This window comes from Lampetra planeri, chromosome 10, assembly GCF_965212315.1.
Source record: "Lampetra planeri chromosome 10, kcLamPlan1.2.h2, whole genome shotgun sequence".
Taxonomy (NCBI): domain Eukaryota; kingdom Metazoa; phylum Chordata; class Hyperoartia; order Petromyzontiformes; family Petromyzontidae; genus Lampetra; species Lampetra planeri.
In genome coordinates this window covers 12,797,192-12,815,626 of record NC_136116.1, presented here as the reverse complement: position 1 = coordinate 12,815,626, position 18,435 = coordinate 12,797,192, and the positions used below count along the sequence as shown (strand labels likewise).

General features: G+C 44.5%; 1 protein-coding gene across 1 annotated transcript in view; it reads left to right on the top strand.

The window, feature by feature from the left end:
- LOC144721050 (protein PALS2-like) overlaps positions 1-18,435 on the top strand; it is an 85,407-nt gene that overhangs the window by 65,405 nt on the left and 1,567 nt on the right. The window contains exons 8-10 of the mRNA XM_078598360.1: positions 3,727-3,888; positions 7,270-7,472; positions 13,703-13,831. Coding sequence (XP_078454486.1) covers positions 3,727-3,888; positions 7,270-7,472; positions 13,703-13,831 — 494 coding nt within the window. The remainder of the gene's footprint in view (positions 1-3,726; positions 3,889-7,269; positions 7,473-13,702; positions 13,832-18,435) is intronic.

The following is an 18,435-nucleotide window of genomic DNA, read 5'->3' as shown; positions in this document are numbered from 1 at the left end:
AGTATTTCCATTCAAGAATCGTTGATCTGCAAAATGTGACTTTTTGCCACTGGATATCACAAGCCGATACTAGCCATGGACTTTTTGATCACTAAGTGATGGCATGCAAAAAAAATCCAAATAAATCAGTTCTTCTACTTGAGAAAACAGTTATATATATAAATGACCAAATTATGAAGTGGAAGCTTTTAAATTTAGATGCAAGTGAAATAATGCAGAGTAAATCAAAGCCAGCGTCAGCTAACCGTAGCCTGTAAGTTTGGCATGTTTACACATTTTTACGGACGTAAATTGTAGCAGTGCGGTAAATTCAGTGCAATTCACATGCGTGCACGATCCATAATTTTTCACAAAAGAACGGATCATAAAGCTTGCGGGAAGCGCCACGCAGCCATTGGACGTGAACATTTTTCTGAGCAATCCGCACGGACAGCATTGCGGTAAATGAATTAGTGATGTACGTATTTATATATTTTCCTGGTTGGTGGAGAAATGACCTCACAAAAACCCATATCGTCACAAATGATACGCAACACGAGGGGTGCTTATATGCGAATATGCACAAGCACGCTTTAACCTGAGAATATATTCCGTTGCATAGATACCTCTTGTAGTTGTGACTGAGCACATATTGAGGGTTGCCCATTCAACCGTTTTCTCCAAAGTGTGATGTTTAATACAAAGCACTTATTTAACACTAAGTCAACACCTTGGGGAGGATTGTGAAACATTCAGATATCACATCTTATCTATGGCTGAGAATACCACTTACTAACAGTTCTCCCTCCCAACACAACAAAGACAAAGATCCCCCATATAGCCTTAACATACTGTAGGGGCAAGTGGTGTTGACGAACATCTATGAAGGCCGGAATGGCACACGAGGGGGTGGGTGGCCAGCACCACGCCTGACCGCCTTTGTCTCCCCAGTGGCGATGTTTACTACACACCGCACCAAGTACTCATTGGAGGCTGAATCGACCTAGGGGAGGCCCAGGACCGGTTCAGATAATCGTCAACAGTTTTGGCCGCGAGCAGAAATCGAACCCAGGTCGCCGGGTTCGTACAAATGAAACAAGTGGGGCTCCAAAGCTCTTTGAAAGCGAAGAGCCATTATTCATGTGTCGGTGTTTACACACTTTCATATTGTTGTCTATAACTTATACCTGGAATTATGTATTCCATCTTCCTATGCAGGATTTTTGTTGTATATTGAATTGCACATTTTTGTATTATTTACAGTATATATATGTACCCATACATAATTCATGGTAGAGCAGTAGCACAGTGGTTAGCTCACTGCGCTCTTAACCCGGCAACCTTGAGATGAACTCCCAGCCGTGGCTAACATCAGTTATGAGCAATACCCGAAGTGACCCTGGGCTTCCCCTAGATTGCTTCAGCCTTAAATGAGTACCCGGTGCAATGTGTCGATATCAGCACTGGCGAGACAAAGGCGATGGTGTTAGCCGCACCACTCCTTCGTGTGCTGTGTTGGCCTCCATAGGGACTCGTCACACTGAGCCCAACAGTCTGTTAAGGCTGTATCTTTTTTGTGGCTGCTGTGTGTGCAATGTGAGTAACGATTTGATTTGTCCACTGCATTATGAACCTGGCGACCAACGTGTGGTCATGGCACAAATCGGTTGCCGAGTGGTATCAGAACGTATTGTGAACATCTCCATGAAGCGACTCAGCCTGAACAAATGTTAACCTGGTGCGGTGTGTTCACAATACAAGGACGTAATTATAATAAATATATTGGGGGACACACATCCCCCACCAATATTCAAATATGCTCAAAATGTCCCCCCCCAATGTATTGCTTTAAAAATAATTGCTATGCTATGTAAATAAAAACAACACTTTGCTCAACCTTGGCCACAATATCTGGACTTGTCTTCATATAAATCAATGCATAGATTTCTGTTTATATGATTGTGGTTATGGTTGTACTTTATAAATTCCTAATCTCTGCCATTACATACAATGTAACAAGAAAAGGTAAAACGAATAAACAGAGCAATGTAATACAATACACTATTAGACATTGTTGTAAAAAAAAAAATCCATCCCATGTGTTTGTGAATTTTTTAATATTTTAGGCAGGATATGAGTTTTCAAGTTTAGATATTTTGATGGGTTGGGACCGTAGACACCCGGGAAGATTTGGTCCCCCCCAATGTTGATTCCATGGCTACGGCCTTGCCACAATACCTGCATCACTTTGGAGGCAAGGGTTGGTAGATCACATAGCGGTTCATGAACGTTCCAAACATGCTTAACCTAAAGTGGATACGTGGATCTATCTCTGGGTGTTTCAGTGTTATCCCCGAAAAGTGTGGGGTTTTTTATGGGTGTTTAGCTTCATCACTTCTAAAAGTAAGTCTTAGGTCTGAGTGAAGCTTTCCTGGGAACACAACCTCTTTGGTATCGTCATCTTCACGATCACTGTCATCAGCAGCAGCAGCAGAACCATCAGCAGGAACAGTGATAACAGCATCATCACCATCATGATGATCGTGTCAAGATCATCTTCAACAGTTGTATCATTATTGTCATCTTCATCGTCATCGTTGAATGTCTCCATTCTACCACTTTAATTCCACGGTTTAGAGCGCACGAAAACCTGCTGTAAATGTATTCAGACATTCCGTTAACATTTCTCGGACAGGGGGCGATACGCGTGCACGTAGATTAGGGGTGGTATTGGTCAACTTGGCCTCTCAGTGCTCCCCGCACGAACCCCCCCCCCGCCCACCGGGCGTGTTTGCCGCTATTTCCGCACAAAGGCAGAAACTTTACGCATATCTGCAGACACCTTTTTTAAATCCTTTATATTAAGTTCACTTGCTTGCTTAGGACCGTGCAAATCTTTCGGTCGCTTTTTAACCCACTTCCCGTGATCCAATCGAGCTGACATTTTGCACACAGACTCGTTGTGCGTGACAATGCATTTTCGTGCATTTTTTTCTCCAAAATTTTACACTGTTTAGGGAAAAATAAATAAATATTTAATTACCAATTGTTTAATGCTGCCAGACAATCATCTCACCCATAGGTGGCAGCCATCTCAAGCTAGAGGACGAGAGGACTCTAGCCGCCCCGATGCCACGCATATAAAGGATTTATAGTGAAAAACTTTGTTTTTACGGGTACATTTTTTTTTGCTCATGTTGGCTCCGCCAAAAGCCTAATACCACCCCACAGTGGATGATTCTGACCGTAAGGAATCCATCGTGGCCGAACGGGCCACGTTTTCTTTGTGTGTTGAATCAGCCGTGCATGAATTGCAAAATGTGGCATGGGCCCAATTTTAGGGAAAAACTGTTGTCATTTTGCCAAAAAAAAGTGCCAAAATGATTGCCCAAATAAGCATCGTAGTTGCACGTCCCATCTTCATTAATAGTCTAGAGCCAAGAGGAGAAATTCCATACTCTGTGATGGGAACCACTCCCTCCAAAGAATGGCCACTTTTGGCATCCCACAGAGCCGTACTCGTGTTATTGAGCCTGGAGGTATAATGGACCAAAATCAATCCCGAACCACGATTACAACTTTCCAAATGGCAATTCGGCACCCCTAAGCACACCGGCGGTCCGGATCAGTCGGTGCAACGCTCACCGCGCACATAAACCACGTGCGAGCAGACACCACAGTGATGCAGAGCGTCGCGATTTGTCGCAGGTTGTGGTTATTTACGAGCCCGCGGGTGTCTCCCCACAGAGTTCGACCGCCACGAGATCCTGATTTACGAGGAAGTTGCCAAGATGCCACCGTTCCAGAGGAAGACGCTCATGCTCATCGGAGCGCAGGGGGTCGGTCGGCGAAGTCTCAAGAACCGCCTGCTCGTGGCCAACCCTTCGCGATACGGAATGATCGTGCCTTGTACGTGCCTTGTACGTGCGCTGTATGTGCCTTGTACATGCACTGTATGTGCCTTGTACGTGCGCTGTATGTGCCTTGTACGTGCCTTGAACATGTGCTGTATGTGCCTTGTACGTGCGCTGTATGTGCCTTGTACGTGCGCTGTATGTGCCTTGTACGTGCCTTGAACATGTGCTGTATGTGCCTTGTACGTGCGCTGTATGTGCCTTGTACGTGCGCTGTATGTGCCTTATACATGCCTTGAACGTGCGCTGTATGTGCCTTGTACGTGCGCTGTATGTGCCTTGTACGTGCGCTGTATGTGCCTTGTACGTGCGCTGTATGTGCCTTGTACATGCCTTGTACGTGCGCTGTATATGCCTTGTACGTGCGCTGTATGTGCCTTGTACGTGCGCTGTATGTGCCTTGTACGTGCGCTGTATGTGCCTTGTTCGTGCGCTGTGCATGCAGCTGTGCACGATGCTTGCACGCCGCTGGGTTTCTCTCTCCTGCTACGTGTGCGAGCGGGGCGAGTGGGTATATGCGCCACGCAGTTGGGATTACACGTGGAACATCTTCCAGTCAACTCGGTCTGGGTCTGTCTCGTGGCCTCCTTCCTTCGTGAGCCCATTGAGGTTTTATCTGGCCTCTTACGTGCACGTAGCCTGGCGCAATGGCTACTGTTGTTGTTGCTGCACGTGTGGTGTGCATTGGGTGTTGGGGAGCGGTGGTGTAGTGGTTAGCGTGCAACGCTATCAACCTGGCGACCCAGGTTCGATTCCTGCTCACGGCCAACACACAGTGACAATTATCTGAACCGGTCCTGGGCCTCCCCTATGTCGACTCAGCCTCAAATGAGTACCTGGTATGGTGTAGTGCTGGCCACCCACCCCCTTGTGTGCCATGCTGGCCTTCACAGGTGCTCGCTAACAGCACTTGCCCCAGCGGTCTATGTAGGCTATACGGGTGATCTTTGTCTGTGTCTTGTATGTGTGTGTAAGTTGCATGCTGTGCGTTTCAGTATCGTGTGTGGTGTGCAACGTCTCTGTGTTTTTTTAGATTAAACCACCAACAACAACTAAACCGGGTATCGTGATGGCAAGACAATGAATACTGTAATGTGGACATAACCGTGCACCTGAATTAGCGATAATGATCGCCGTGCCACTGGGCCGTGTTTTGTAGCACCGAGTTGTTATATCACCTTAACCAGCTTAAAAGCCATTCCAATTGCGTGCGCACTTTCTGCTCTATAAAACCGGTCGCATGGCGACCATCGCTGTCACGGGAGAGATTTGGGTCTCCGATTTCTCCCTGATACCACTCAAAGCGCGAGCGTTTCCGATGAATGTGTCCACACCTATCGGTGCAAGTCACGCCAGCTTGTGGGTGGCTGCACACGTGTTCTACAGTTCCTTGCATCGTGAAGAGGGTGCGTTTCTTTTTTGTGTGTTTTGTTATAGCCGAGCATCAACACCCACAAATTACATAGAGCAGCCTTTGATATGTATTTTTTTAATGTACATTTTCTTTCAAAATCACCTTCCTCTGTCCCATGTAATATGCAGTTTTGATAGGCTTCCTTAAAATTTACCATTAAAATGCAGCATCAGAAATAAATAATATGGTCACGCACTCGGTTTTCTTCAAAGGCAAATATAGAGGGTGTGTATTCAAAGCAAATGCGCGCGCGCTCTCCTGCATCCGTGTGCTTGTAAATGATTTAAGCATCATTAACGATGGCTCTGATGGCACAGCGAGTGGCACCTTTTTTAATTTACACCACGCGCGGTGTGAGAAATATGCTTCTGCCGATTACATACCTTGATGAAATAGACTGTTCAAACAGAATATCCATCCCGACAATAATGGTTATTATCCATTGTAGGGTTAGATTAATAATCAGGGATGATGGTGATGATGATATTACAACGTATCTGCAAAATATGAACTCGATTCTATTGTTGCTTAAAAAAAAAACACTTTCCAGCCTTTTGTTGGGTAGATGATCAGCGCAAATGTTAAGATAAGAGTAGTGATAGAGCCAATTGTACACCGAATATTTCCACTAATGTTGAATCACTCTAGAAACGGGCGTGGTGGATTATGCAGATTTACAATTGACAGCCATTACATTTTTTTTTCTTGAAATAAGTGTCATAAGAATCGTAGTTGTTTGGAAAACCAGCCATCATCATCATCGATGATCGATCCACTTCTGGATGAAGGCCTCGCCAAGCTGTTGCCATCTCTCATAATCCTGTGATAAATGCATCTGCCTGTCCTCTGCACGAGCTGATTTAATAAAGTTTATGGTTATATACGTCCTCTCAAAAGATGAAAGGGTAAAGCTGTATACGTCATTCATAGTGTGTTCTAAATGCATGCACTTTTGATGCAATAATCTAAATAATTATATCCATCTGCAAAAGCTATAATAAAGAGCAAACTCATAAAACAAAGCGTAAATTATCTATCATTGTTGGCAACCAAGTGATGATAGTTAAAACAAAACATACATTTAAATTCTGAAATTCTTTCTGCTCAAACAAGCATTGTTGAGTGGTGGTCATCCCCACTGGTGGCCAAAGCCAGTGGCTTTAACTTCCACATACCCAGAGCAAGGGGCCACTCTTTCCATTGGATGAACACCGATAACTCTATGCAAAGTAGTATTCGTTTCATAACTGCCCCCCTCATACGGAACATGAGTTAATCCCATCTTCTTGGTTCTTTCGGTAAAGTCACGTAGAAGGGAAATAATAAAATAATAAAAATAAAACATCATAAAATAATTCTCACGACATTTCGGCCACAACCCAAGCAGCCGTCCTCAGGTGACGGCTGCTTGCGTTGTGGCCGAAACGTCGTGAGAATTATTTTATTATGTTTTCTTTTTATTATTTTATTATTTCCCTTCTACGTGACTTTACCGAAAGAACCAAGAAGATGAATCCCTGCAGTCACGAAAGCTTTAAATTGAAATGAGTTAATCCCCTTTTAGTATCCAATTGTGAGAGATTCCCACTGACTAAACTAAACTATAAACAAATTTTTACTTTACCAGGTAAGGCCCACTGAGCTACATCACTCTTGTTGAGAAGCGACCTGACCAGAAATGAGAGCTAAACGAAGTGGCTAATCACATGGAAATTTACAGCAGCTAAATTCTCCAAAATTAGGCTTTTAAATATGGAGGGAAAAACAGGAGGATCCGGATAAAAATCCACACAACCACGAGGAGAGAGACATGCAAACTCCAAATATACAGGCGTCCTCAGGGTCAGGATCAAACCCACGACCTCCTGCACACCAGCCGAGGTAGTTAACATCTCGCAACCGTGACTGCTCACATTGCGTTTATCTGTTGGTCACTCTGTCTTCCCACGCTCTGCTCCACAGTCACGTCTCGGCCTCCGAGGGACGACGAGAAGGAAGGCCAGGGCTATTACTTCGTGTCGCGCGCCGATATGGAGGCGGACATCCGCGCCGGCCGCTACCTCGAGAGCGGCGAGTACGAGGGGAACCTGTACGGCACCAAGATCGAGTCGATCCACGGCGTCGTGCGCACTGGCAAGATGTGCATCCTCGACGTCAACCCCCAGGTGAGCCGGCTCACAGTCATCCCGGCGCAGTCGGTTGGCAATGTGCTGTAGTACAGTATGTATGTTGAACTTCTTCGTGGACGTACGTTGAGTGCGGGTGTGGTCGGTGGATGAGTGGCAGGCAGGTGGGTTGGTGTCGGTGGTGGGTACGTATGTATCTTGACCTTCTTTCGCACCGTGCGTAGCCGACCGTGCTAATCGGAGGTGCGGGGGGAAGGACAACAAATTAAACAACAAACTTAAGTGTGTCTCTTCCTGGCTCAGATGCGTGTCGAGCATTAACTTTGACTCCTAAATATAGGACTCTGAAGACCTAAGTATGACCTCCTGGCTGGAGACCTAACGGAAAACAACTTGGACGGCATTGCCTTAGAGGAGGCGCATGCCGAGGACAGCACGAAGACGACAAGCTACGAATTAAATGTTCGTACCCTTGTTGCTGTGCCATCTACCATCCTAAAAATAGCCTCGCCACCTTCATTGGGCAAGGCTTAAATGACTATGCTTTCAAGTCCACCACCACGTGCGACAAGGCATCAACAACAACCGTCACAGTCGGCCATGTTGCTGGTCATGAATGTATACAGGCCCCGAATAAGGAATGGCTGCCACCACCTTTGCCAGCAGCCACTCACCCGGCTATAAATTTGGGCGACTTTAACAGCCACCGCACACAATGGAGATACTCAAAAAATGATGAAGCTGGAGAGAAACTCATGGAATGGCCATTGGCACGAGACGCATTCCTTATATACGACCCTAAACGGCCAGGCACATTTTACTCAGCCCGATAAAAATTACAAGGCTATAATCCAAACTCATGCTTCATCTCAAAAGGACAATAACAATTATAAACAATTTTACAAAGAGACAACACAGACTGGTGGCAGTCACGCACACTGGATTACTCATACCGATCATATCCTCAAAACCCTGGGCTGCGTTGGAACTTTTGGAAGGCCGACTGGCCCGGCTACGATCAACAAACGAAAAGCCCAATTGAAGATCTTGGAACCAAAGCCACAACACTTTTATGAATGCATAAAAATTCTGACATCTGCTGCAAAAAAAAAAACATCCCGAGGGGGTATTAGAAAAGCTATGTCATGAAACAAAATAACTTCCTGAAAAAGTTAATCAGAACTGGTGACCAAGATAAGGGCACTGAACTGCTGGTATCCCTTAACTCTGCACGAAGAAACACGCTGGGAAGACGTCACTGCAGACTTGGATTTCACTCCGGCCGTAAAGCCTAGCAGCTCCTGCGGAGCCTCGATGCCTGAAAATCAACAGAGCACCTCCGATTAGCAGGGTTCAACATACATACGTAGGTAGAAACTGGTTTCCATCACTCAACGGAAAACCGGAACAGTAATGATTTACCTCTCTGCTTCCTATGACACTGTTTGGCATCATGGCCTGCTGCTTAAGTTGGCTGTAGTAATCAGATGACATTCTACTGGACATCTAATCGATGTGATGCTCAGCAAATGCACTTTCAGTGTACGCTAACATCTAATTGGTAAACACAGTCACAATAGAATTATGAACAATGGCCTCCCTCAAGGCTCGGTACTAGCATCGTCACAAACACATTATATATATGAGTGACCTGCTATGTTCATTATCTCGCGAGTTCATATATGCAGATAGCATTGACCTTGCTGCAAAGGGCACGAAGCCCCAGAACATTGCCGGTACTCTAACAGCCGATCTAATTTTATCGGAGACATATTTCCATCTCCAGAGAGTTCGACCAAATCCTTCCAAAACCACCACGAGCGCTTTGCACCTGAACAATCACGCAGCAGATGTACACCCTTGATGTTGTCCTTCTGCGGTAGCCCAATGTGCTTTGAGCACACTCCAAGATATCTCGGGGTTATCATGGATAGAAGTCTTACTTTGAAACCCCACGTAAAACAGATCTGTGATTAGACAAAATCAAGAATCGCCCTGCAGTAGAAACTTGCTGGAATGTGCTGCGAACTGCCGCCCTCTCACTGAGCTACTCATTGGCAGAGGCACTGCGCCCCAGCCTGGCCTGGGAGCCCGTACACAGAACTGCTAAGCACGCAATTAGATAATGCAATGTGCATCATAACCAGAACACTGAAGCCGACACAAATCCCCTGGCTCCTTGTTCTGGTGAATATTCTGCCAGAAAATTATTCATAGAGGCATGCAAACTGTAAGGGGGTTTACACGTTTTCTTGCCAATGACAACCCTTTACCCCCCTTGTGGGATCAAGTTGTAGCCATGCTACAATCTCACCCAGAGCCGGCACAATGCTGGAGAATGGAGTGAAGCTACGCAGATATCCAAAAGAAACACCTCATTTGAAACCCAAACATTTGCACGTCCTGGGCTTTGACATTCCTCGAAGGCGCCGGTGGGAAAGTCATCGACCACATCAGAAACATCAACAGACCGATGCGCACATCCCCTTCATTAATGGAAAGTTAAAGACAAGACGCAGTGATGTGACTGTGGCCATGCAACCCAAACTGTGGGCCAGATAGGACACCACTGTCGTCTGCACTCGTTCAATGTAAAAACAGCAAAACTACAACTCTCTCCTGCAGCCCTCTCGTGGCGAGCAGGCCTCAACGATGACATTTACTTCTTCTTGGTTCTTTCGGTAAAGTCACGTAGAAGGGAAGTAATAAAATAATAAAAATAAAACATAATATTTTTATTATTTTATTACTTCCCTTCTACGTGACTTTACCGAAAGAACCAAGAAGATGAATCCCTGCAGTCACGAAAGCTTTAAATCGACATTTACTTCCTGAACATATCGCCATTCTCAGCAATAGCACCGTAGTAAACGTATGGATAGCATCGACAAGGTGAAAGCTAGAACTCGGATGTGTTCATTCACTCTCGATTGGATTTGCACATCGTATTTTGATGTTTGTTTATTTGCTTATTTATTTATTTCCCTCTAGCAATGTTGTGCAGCATATATATATATGAAGCCGTCACCTGATTCTGACCAGGGCAAGTCAAGGTGCTGGACACACCAATATCCTGCATGGCGCTGACATTATTTCACTGACCACACCAATTAATCAAAACAAACTCCAATTTGTTCATGAATAGAATATTGGAAATGGCTTGAAACGCACTGCCATATATTTTATTTGGATTAGAAAGAAGAATGGACAAGCTAACCGCGTGAAGGCCTGCCCATGAGCGGCAACACCATTTAGCAGAAATGAAATGTGCCGCAGTACTTTTGCAAAGAAGAAATAATAGGCTAAGGGATACTGAACGAACGAGAGATTACTTGGAAGCACACAATCATGCTTGGCTAAATGAGTGCCAGTCTGATCTAAAAATACCTCCGGCACCAAATCTCGTGAATCCTTTCTTCCTGTCCGTCCGCAATTGCTTGCACTCTCTGACAAAAGACGTAAAAGAATAATAAAATGTACGAAAAAATGCAAATGTGAAATGTGTGCCATTTCACATCCGGATGAATGTTGTGTACACCTTTGCCAATTTCGAGTTGTAATTGAAATGCCTTCACTCGCACACAGGACACGTGCACACACAGAGACGCTGCCATACACACGCAAGCACATCTACGTGTCGCTGTGGCGAGATGTTCAATACCTCGCCTGGTATACAGGAGGTCATGGGTTATATCCTGGCCCTGACGCCTGTATATTTGGAGTCTGCATGTTCTCCCCATGCTGGTATGGATTTTTCTCCGGGTCCTCTGGTTTTTCCCTTCACATTTATAATCGTTCGTTGAGAGTATTTGACGACTGCAATACATTTCCACCCGATAAGCCACTTCGTTGAGCTATCATTTGTGGCGAGGTCGCTTCTCAAAAAGAGCCATTCGGCTCAATGGGCTTTACCTGGTAGTTTTAAATAGTTTATATATGCGCACAAATACGACAAGGCTAAGATTCTTCAGTTATAACAGATGCGTTGTCCTGCTCACACAGGCAACCTGGTGGCACTCACCTTCATTTATGTCCTGAGGCCATAGTGACAATTGCACACTCTCATGGTTGGTGCCAGTCTGTCCATGATCACTCTTTGAGACAGTAGTGGGCGAACACAGTTAGCGAGCACCTATCAAGACTGGTCAAATACACAAGGCAACGTTACGATCAGTACGACAACAGCCTTCTTGTTACTCACCAAACAAACATTTCTCCACGTCGTTAGTTTTGGCTCAATAAACATAGCGGAGGCGGATTCTAGGTTGTAATATCGATTGCAACCTAGTGGCGGCTACAAGATTACAATACGACAGCACAAGGACATAGACAGCGCAATATGCCGAGTACCAAATCACAAAGTGTATGTTAAACTTATTTCACACCGTACGTATCTAACCGTGATAATCGGAGGTGCGGGAAATACAATGGGTGCCCCAAAATAATGCTCCATGTCAGCATGTCAGCAACATGTATAGCTTGTCTGGCTGCAAATGTTGTAATACCTTGAAAAGGGAGATTATTTTGCATTGTATATATATTTTTTTACATATAACAACCGTACATAGATGAAACGCTTGAGCAAATGTTCGCATTACGTATTTTAAGTCATTTCCAGCATGTAAACAAAGACATAGTTGCACTCCTTAGATAGGAACTTGGCTAATGTATGCATATTGCGGTGAGCAATTGAGACAGCAGGAGAGAGAGTGTCTATCATTGTTTCCTTTGTTAGACACATTCACCCAAATGCTCTCTGGACTTGTGTTACCAGTCTTCCATGGTTCCTAATGTGCAATGTTTTGGCCCGTCATTTTATTTTAATAACTCATAAATTGTGCGTCATGTTTGCTTTTACGGCCGAGTAACAAAATGTTGTTTGCTTTGCTTGTTTGTATATTTATTGTGAAAGTTTCCCAGTTTGTGCAACTGATATTGCATGCGGGGTGCAGCGTTATCACTTTCCTTGCTGGTACGAGGCAAAGACAGATTAAAATTCAACATAACAACCGCCCACTTTATCATGCGCCACTCCGTGTGATGCATTGCTTATTACCGTACATTTACATAAGCAGCCGAAAGCGTTTCAGATGGGTAGGTGCATGTTTTTTTCTTCAGGCGTTTTAAAACAATTACTCGGTTAAGTATTTCATTTTTCTATAATGTTTCTGTTCACTGCAAGAAAATGTATTTATAACAAGGCATCCTTAAGGAATGTCTGTCACTATATGGAAAAATATATATAATGGCGTTCTCAAGTTTAAACGTTTAATCAAACACATGAATGCACCAACTGAATTGCTTTTAAACAATTGGCCTTTTGGGTCTTTAAGATGAATCAGTCTCAGTTGCATTTAAGTAAGGTGACCCTGACTTGGTTTGACTTCACCGAGTCCTCCAGAGTAACATTGATACCACAGACCCAAACATCTCCTGAGCTGGTTATTTATGGTTAAAAAAAACTGCCTTGCCTACTTCTATTTATTTGCATTATTACAGCAGCGCATTGTTGCGACGAAACTCGATGCACGTACGTACGTTAAACTTCTTTCGCACCGTACGTAGCAAACCGTGCTTATCGGAAGTGCGGTGGGGAGGGTAGCCCTCACAATCTCAGGCACTGGTCTGCAGCCCCAAAGTGCCACGGTGGCGAAATGTTAACTCCCTCGCCTCGTATACAGGAGGTCGTGGGTTCGATTCAGACCCCGGCGCCTGCTGGATATTGAGAGTTTGCACGTTCTCCCCGTGGTCGCGTGGATTTTTCACACGTTTCGAGTGCTTGTCCGCTATAAATGTCCACGTGACGATGAGCCCACCTTCGGCCGAGCTATCATTTGCGATGGCCAGGCCGCTTGTGAAGAACATCTGTGCAGCTCAGTGGGCCTCCTCACCTCGCAGCAATATAAGAACGAGTCATCACCACCGGAACCTCATTTGCCAGTAAAAAATATAATTGTTTTTTTTCACCCTTCTATCTGGCAACAAAACTGACACCTTTTTCACAAGGAGTCATGTTTACACAGACCACAATACCTGCAGTCATAATGCAAACAAAAAACATAACTCTGATGATTATCATGATTATCAGAGTTATGTTTTTTGTTTGGTCTATGTAAACATGACTCCTTGTAAAAAAAAAGGGGTCAGCTTTGTTTCCAGATAGAAGGGTAAAAAACGAGTCATCAGTTCATTTGAGTGCCCCGCCGCCCCCGTCCCCCGCCGCCCCCGTCCCCCGCGTTAATCACGAGACCCTGCCGGCTGCCCCGCAGGCCCTGAAGGTCCTGCGGACGGCGGAGTTCATGCCCTTCGTGGTGTTCGTGGCGGCGCCCACGCTGGAGACGCTGCGCGCGATGCACCGCGCCGCCCTCGACGCCGGCGCCACCAGCAAGCACCTGACGGTGAGGGGCACCTCGCGGACACGGCCCGTTCGGGGCTCTCTCTCTTTTACAGGCCCTATCTGGAATCTGACCAATAATTCACTGGTCAACACACTTTTTTCTGGCATAAGGTATCCCAACGGTTTTAAGGTGATTTTGGGGTGCTGATTCCAAATCTGGCATCAGTTTTTTTGTCTATCGCATCAGGTTTTTGAGATATCAAATATTGCATTTTCAATAAAAACAGCAGAATAAATGTGGATATCTACATAAAATTATATTATAAACACACTATCATAAAAATACAGCACTATATTTTAACACTAAAGCAGTCACTGACTCGCAACAACTTGCAATCATAAGGGACATAGTTAATTTCGGGTGAAATCAATGAAAATGGGGTATACCGATAGCATAAAAATGAGATGTGATAGAGCAAATCTGAGATCAGATTTTGAATCAACACCCTGAAATTAGCTGCAAAAGTCCAGGCCAGAAAAAAATGTTTATTTTTTTTTGTTGACCAGTGTAATTATTGGTTTTATAACCACCGGGAACCATTCCCGAGCGCGACATCCCCAAAGCGTGGCTGTGCCCGTGTCCGTGAGGCACTGGAACGCGATGAATCCGCACAGACCGGACTCTGATATTGTCAATGCCAGCCGAAACACATAATTGCGTTTTTTTTTTACAATGTCTATAAACGTAGATCGTATTTGAATGCGATTACAGTTGAAAAGTGTATCGCAGTAATTCAATTGTGTTGGCCGTATAAAAAAAATGTTGCCACTAAGCTTTGCCCACTCAAATGATGTACTCGTTTTCTGCCCTGGGCTATTCATACCCAAGCGGTTGCAGCATGGACCCTGCCATAGCAGTGGGCTCCATAAATGTCAGCACTCCCACTCCTAAACATTTTTTATTCTCAAAGAAGATAATTACTTACGATAATTATCACCCAGAAATGTCTGTCCGTCTCGCGCGTGACGTCACTCCACATGAGGCCCACCCCCCTCATTAATATTCATGAGCGGGTGGATTTTTACACTAACGCAGAGGAAGGTCGAGCTGAATTAAATAATTTATTACACAAAGTCGCTTCAAATATGACGTTTCTTTACAGAAAGTGACGGTAAAAAAGTAAATCTACGCAGCACAGTGGTACATCCGTGCGTGACGTCACTGCAAAAGAGCCCTCCCCCCTTCATTAATATTCATGCGCCACGCGGAGATTTACACGAACGCACAAGAAGGTCGCGCACTCCACATGCCGCACCCCTCCCCTCATTAATAATCATGAGCAGGTGACGTCACTCCACATGCCGCACTCCTCCCCAATAACCAGTAGCGGGTGACGTCAATCCACATGGGGCACCCCCCTCATTAATAATCATGAGCTGAACAATTCTTCTATTGAATATTTCAGATTTACTGCAATACACACCCGTCCTTGGACGGGCAAAAAAGCTCGTGATTGATTAATTGCATAGTTGTTGTTGGAGACAAACTGTTGTTGCAGACTGAACGCTCGCAAACTTAAGTTACTTTCCAGGATACGTCGTTAAAAACAATCGTGAATCATTTTATCGGAAAAATTTTTATCTTTGGTCAAGCACTCGACCAAACAGAAAACTTTGAATTCTACGTCTCCAGAAAATTAACTTCAAAGCTTATCTACAGTGGATACACCGGCCAATGGCTTTTGGAGAGGGACTCAGGGTTTTGTTTCACCAATGAGCTTTTTGTTCAGGCCGTAAAAATGTCGAATGGACAGCGAGGATTTGCCGACGTCAGAGGGATCAACGTCGTTGTCAAATCATCGATGCATCGGAACCAAAATGTCGACGCTACTTTTGTGTTGACGTTTTTAGCCCGCTCCTACGCACAGCCATAATTCAGGCTCTACACATGTGATAATTGTTTTTTTACCCTTTTATCTGGCAACAAAACTGACACCTTTTTTACAAGGAGTCATGTTTGCATTGACCACAATTCCTGCGGTCGGAATGTAGACAAAAAACACAACTCTGATAATGTATGCACTGTCCTTGAAATTGATTGGTCCACACCTGAGACAGCTTTTCTTAGAGCCTAGTCTCACATGGTATTGGACCAGATGACGCCAAAAGGCGCACAACTCAAAGACAATGCACCATCAGAGTATGAGAGCTCGGGGTAAGCATTTACACCATTGGAACCTCCTTTGCCAGTAGCAAAATATGATAATTGTTTTTTTACCCTTTTATCTGGCAACAAAACTGACACCTTTTTTTACCAGCCATCAGAAGTGTGTGCTGCTAATAAACCTTTGATTTGTGTTTTAATAGAGAAGAGTGGTAAATTAAAACGAGAACTCGTAGGAAGACTCAAAGACTGGCTTTTGGGAAACTGACCTCGTTCTTGCCCAAACATGGTCATAACTTGCCCTAATAATGTTTCCCCCATATTGGCTACAAGTCAACATGAGGTTATGGGCAGGATTGTGCGGCTCATTTGGATGTAACTTGCACGTGACTTTGCCGAAAGAACCAAGAACATGACCTGAGGATATATTTTCGAACTTTTTATCACTTTTTAAATTAAACTGGCCCTGATCCAGTAAGCAACGGACATAGCATACAAAAACGGCCTCTAGAAATTTAAATTACTTCTCTATGAGGTCCAGACCGCATATATTGTTTTCTGTTGGGGTTTTTTTCCCCCATAGATTTTTGCACTTTTTACTATAAAACAATAACTTTTTGTAAATAATTGCACAGGTTCACACCACAAGACCCCACAACATTGCTATGGCCACAGCACTAATCTATCACACTCTTCAGCAGCATGCCACTAAAAATAGTTGGGTTTTTACATCACCCATGTCTCTGCTTCCGATCTTCTCATCTCCAGCCTGCTTCCTCTCATTGCTTATTTCCAGGATAGCCAGTGAAATACTATTCACATTTTCTTTCGTGCCCTATTACCCACGGACAATTGCCAGACCGTGAAGAGTGATGAGCTTATCACTTTTTTTCTAATTACATATCCACGAAAATTCATTTTTTTTTTTTCAGGAGGATCCTGAAATGGGATGTGTAGTGCATGCTGGGTTTTTTTTAATTTGACACTACTTATGTATTCCAATCCACACACACACCTTGAAAAATCACACGAGCTCTTAAACCTTCAAAGTCAAGAAGCAGCATCTCCCTGCTCACACAAACATTGGAGTGGAACTCATCTCCTTTGAGCCAATGGGGTGGAGCTTGAAGATCTTCATGGCAGGGGTCAGTCTCTTCATCGGACCATCTTGGTTGACAACTTCTCTTCTTCTAGCGCAGGCGTCTGCCACCTGCAGCTCCAGGGCCACGTGCAGCTCCCGAAGGACTGCTTCGTGACGTCATGGCCATTTATGTTACTTTGGTTGACGATCCTTGTTCTAGCGCATGGCAAGTACTCAATGTGGATATTGTACGTCCAGGTTTATGTTTGTGGGCCGCGTGACAATATGTTCGGGAGTAGCGCGATTAGTGCTGTCCAGTCCACCGGAGGATGAGCAGAGAATGCAGTTGCTCGTGATGGTTTACTTCTAACGGAGCGGTGCAGATTTTATCAACCCTGGAGGGATGAGGAGCCGAGTTGACCCCTCAACTTGGATTTTTATTCAGGACAATTATATTTATCAGTTGACTGCAGTGCTCACATGCAATATAGGAGGCATACACCCTCGACATACTTATTTTCATTTTATGAATAAAATAGATTTGCATATTGTCATATTACTTGCTCGGGGTGATTTTAGGGTTGTCATTGCCAATTCCAAGTTTTTTTGTACATTTTTATTTGAAAGTTCATGCACTAATAACCAGAGGTGGGACAAAGTCATTGTTATGCAAGTCCAAGTCGAGTCGCAAGTCATCAAATTCATGACTCGAGTCTGACTCGAGTCCAAGTCACATGACTCGAGTCCACATCTCATAGGTGGGACAAAGTCATTGTTATGCAAGTCCAAGTCGAGTCGCAAGTCATCAAATTCATGACTCGAGTCTGACTCGAGTCCAAGTCACATGACTCGAGTCCACATCTCATAGGTGGGACAAAGTCATTGTTATGCAAGTCCAAGTCGAGTCGCAAGTCATCAAATTCATGACTCGAGTCTGACTCGAGTCCAAGTCACATGACTCGAGTCCACATCTCATAGGTGGGACAAAGTCATTGTTATGCAAGTCCAAGTCGAGTCGCAAGTCATCAAATTCATGACTCGAGTCTGACTCGAGTCCAAGTCACATGACTCGAGTCCACATCTCATAGGTGGGACAAAGTCATTGTTATGCAAGTCCAAGTCGAGTCGCAAGTCATCAAATTCATGACTCGAGTCTGACTCGAGTCCAAGTCACATGACTCGAGTCCACATCTCATAGGTGGGACAAAGTCATTGTTATGCAAGTCCAAGTCGAGTCGCAAGTCATCAAATTCATGACTCGAGTCTGACTCGAGTCCAAGTCACATGACTCGAGTCCACACCTCTGCTAATAACAGTTATTGGTGTGCCGCAGAAAATGCGGCTCAGAATTGTGTGTGTTTATTAGCGAATGGCTTACCGCAGGGTGCAGAACGAACGGCTTTCGTTTTTAAACTGTTTG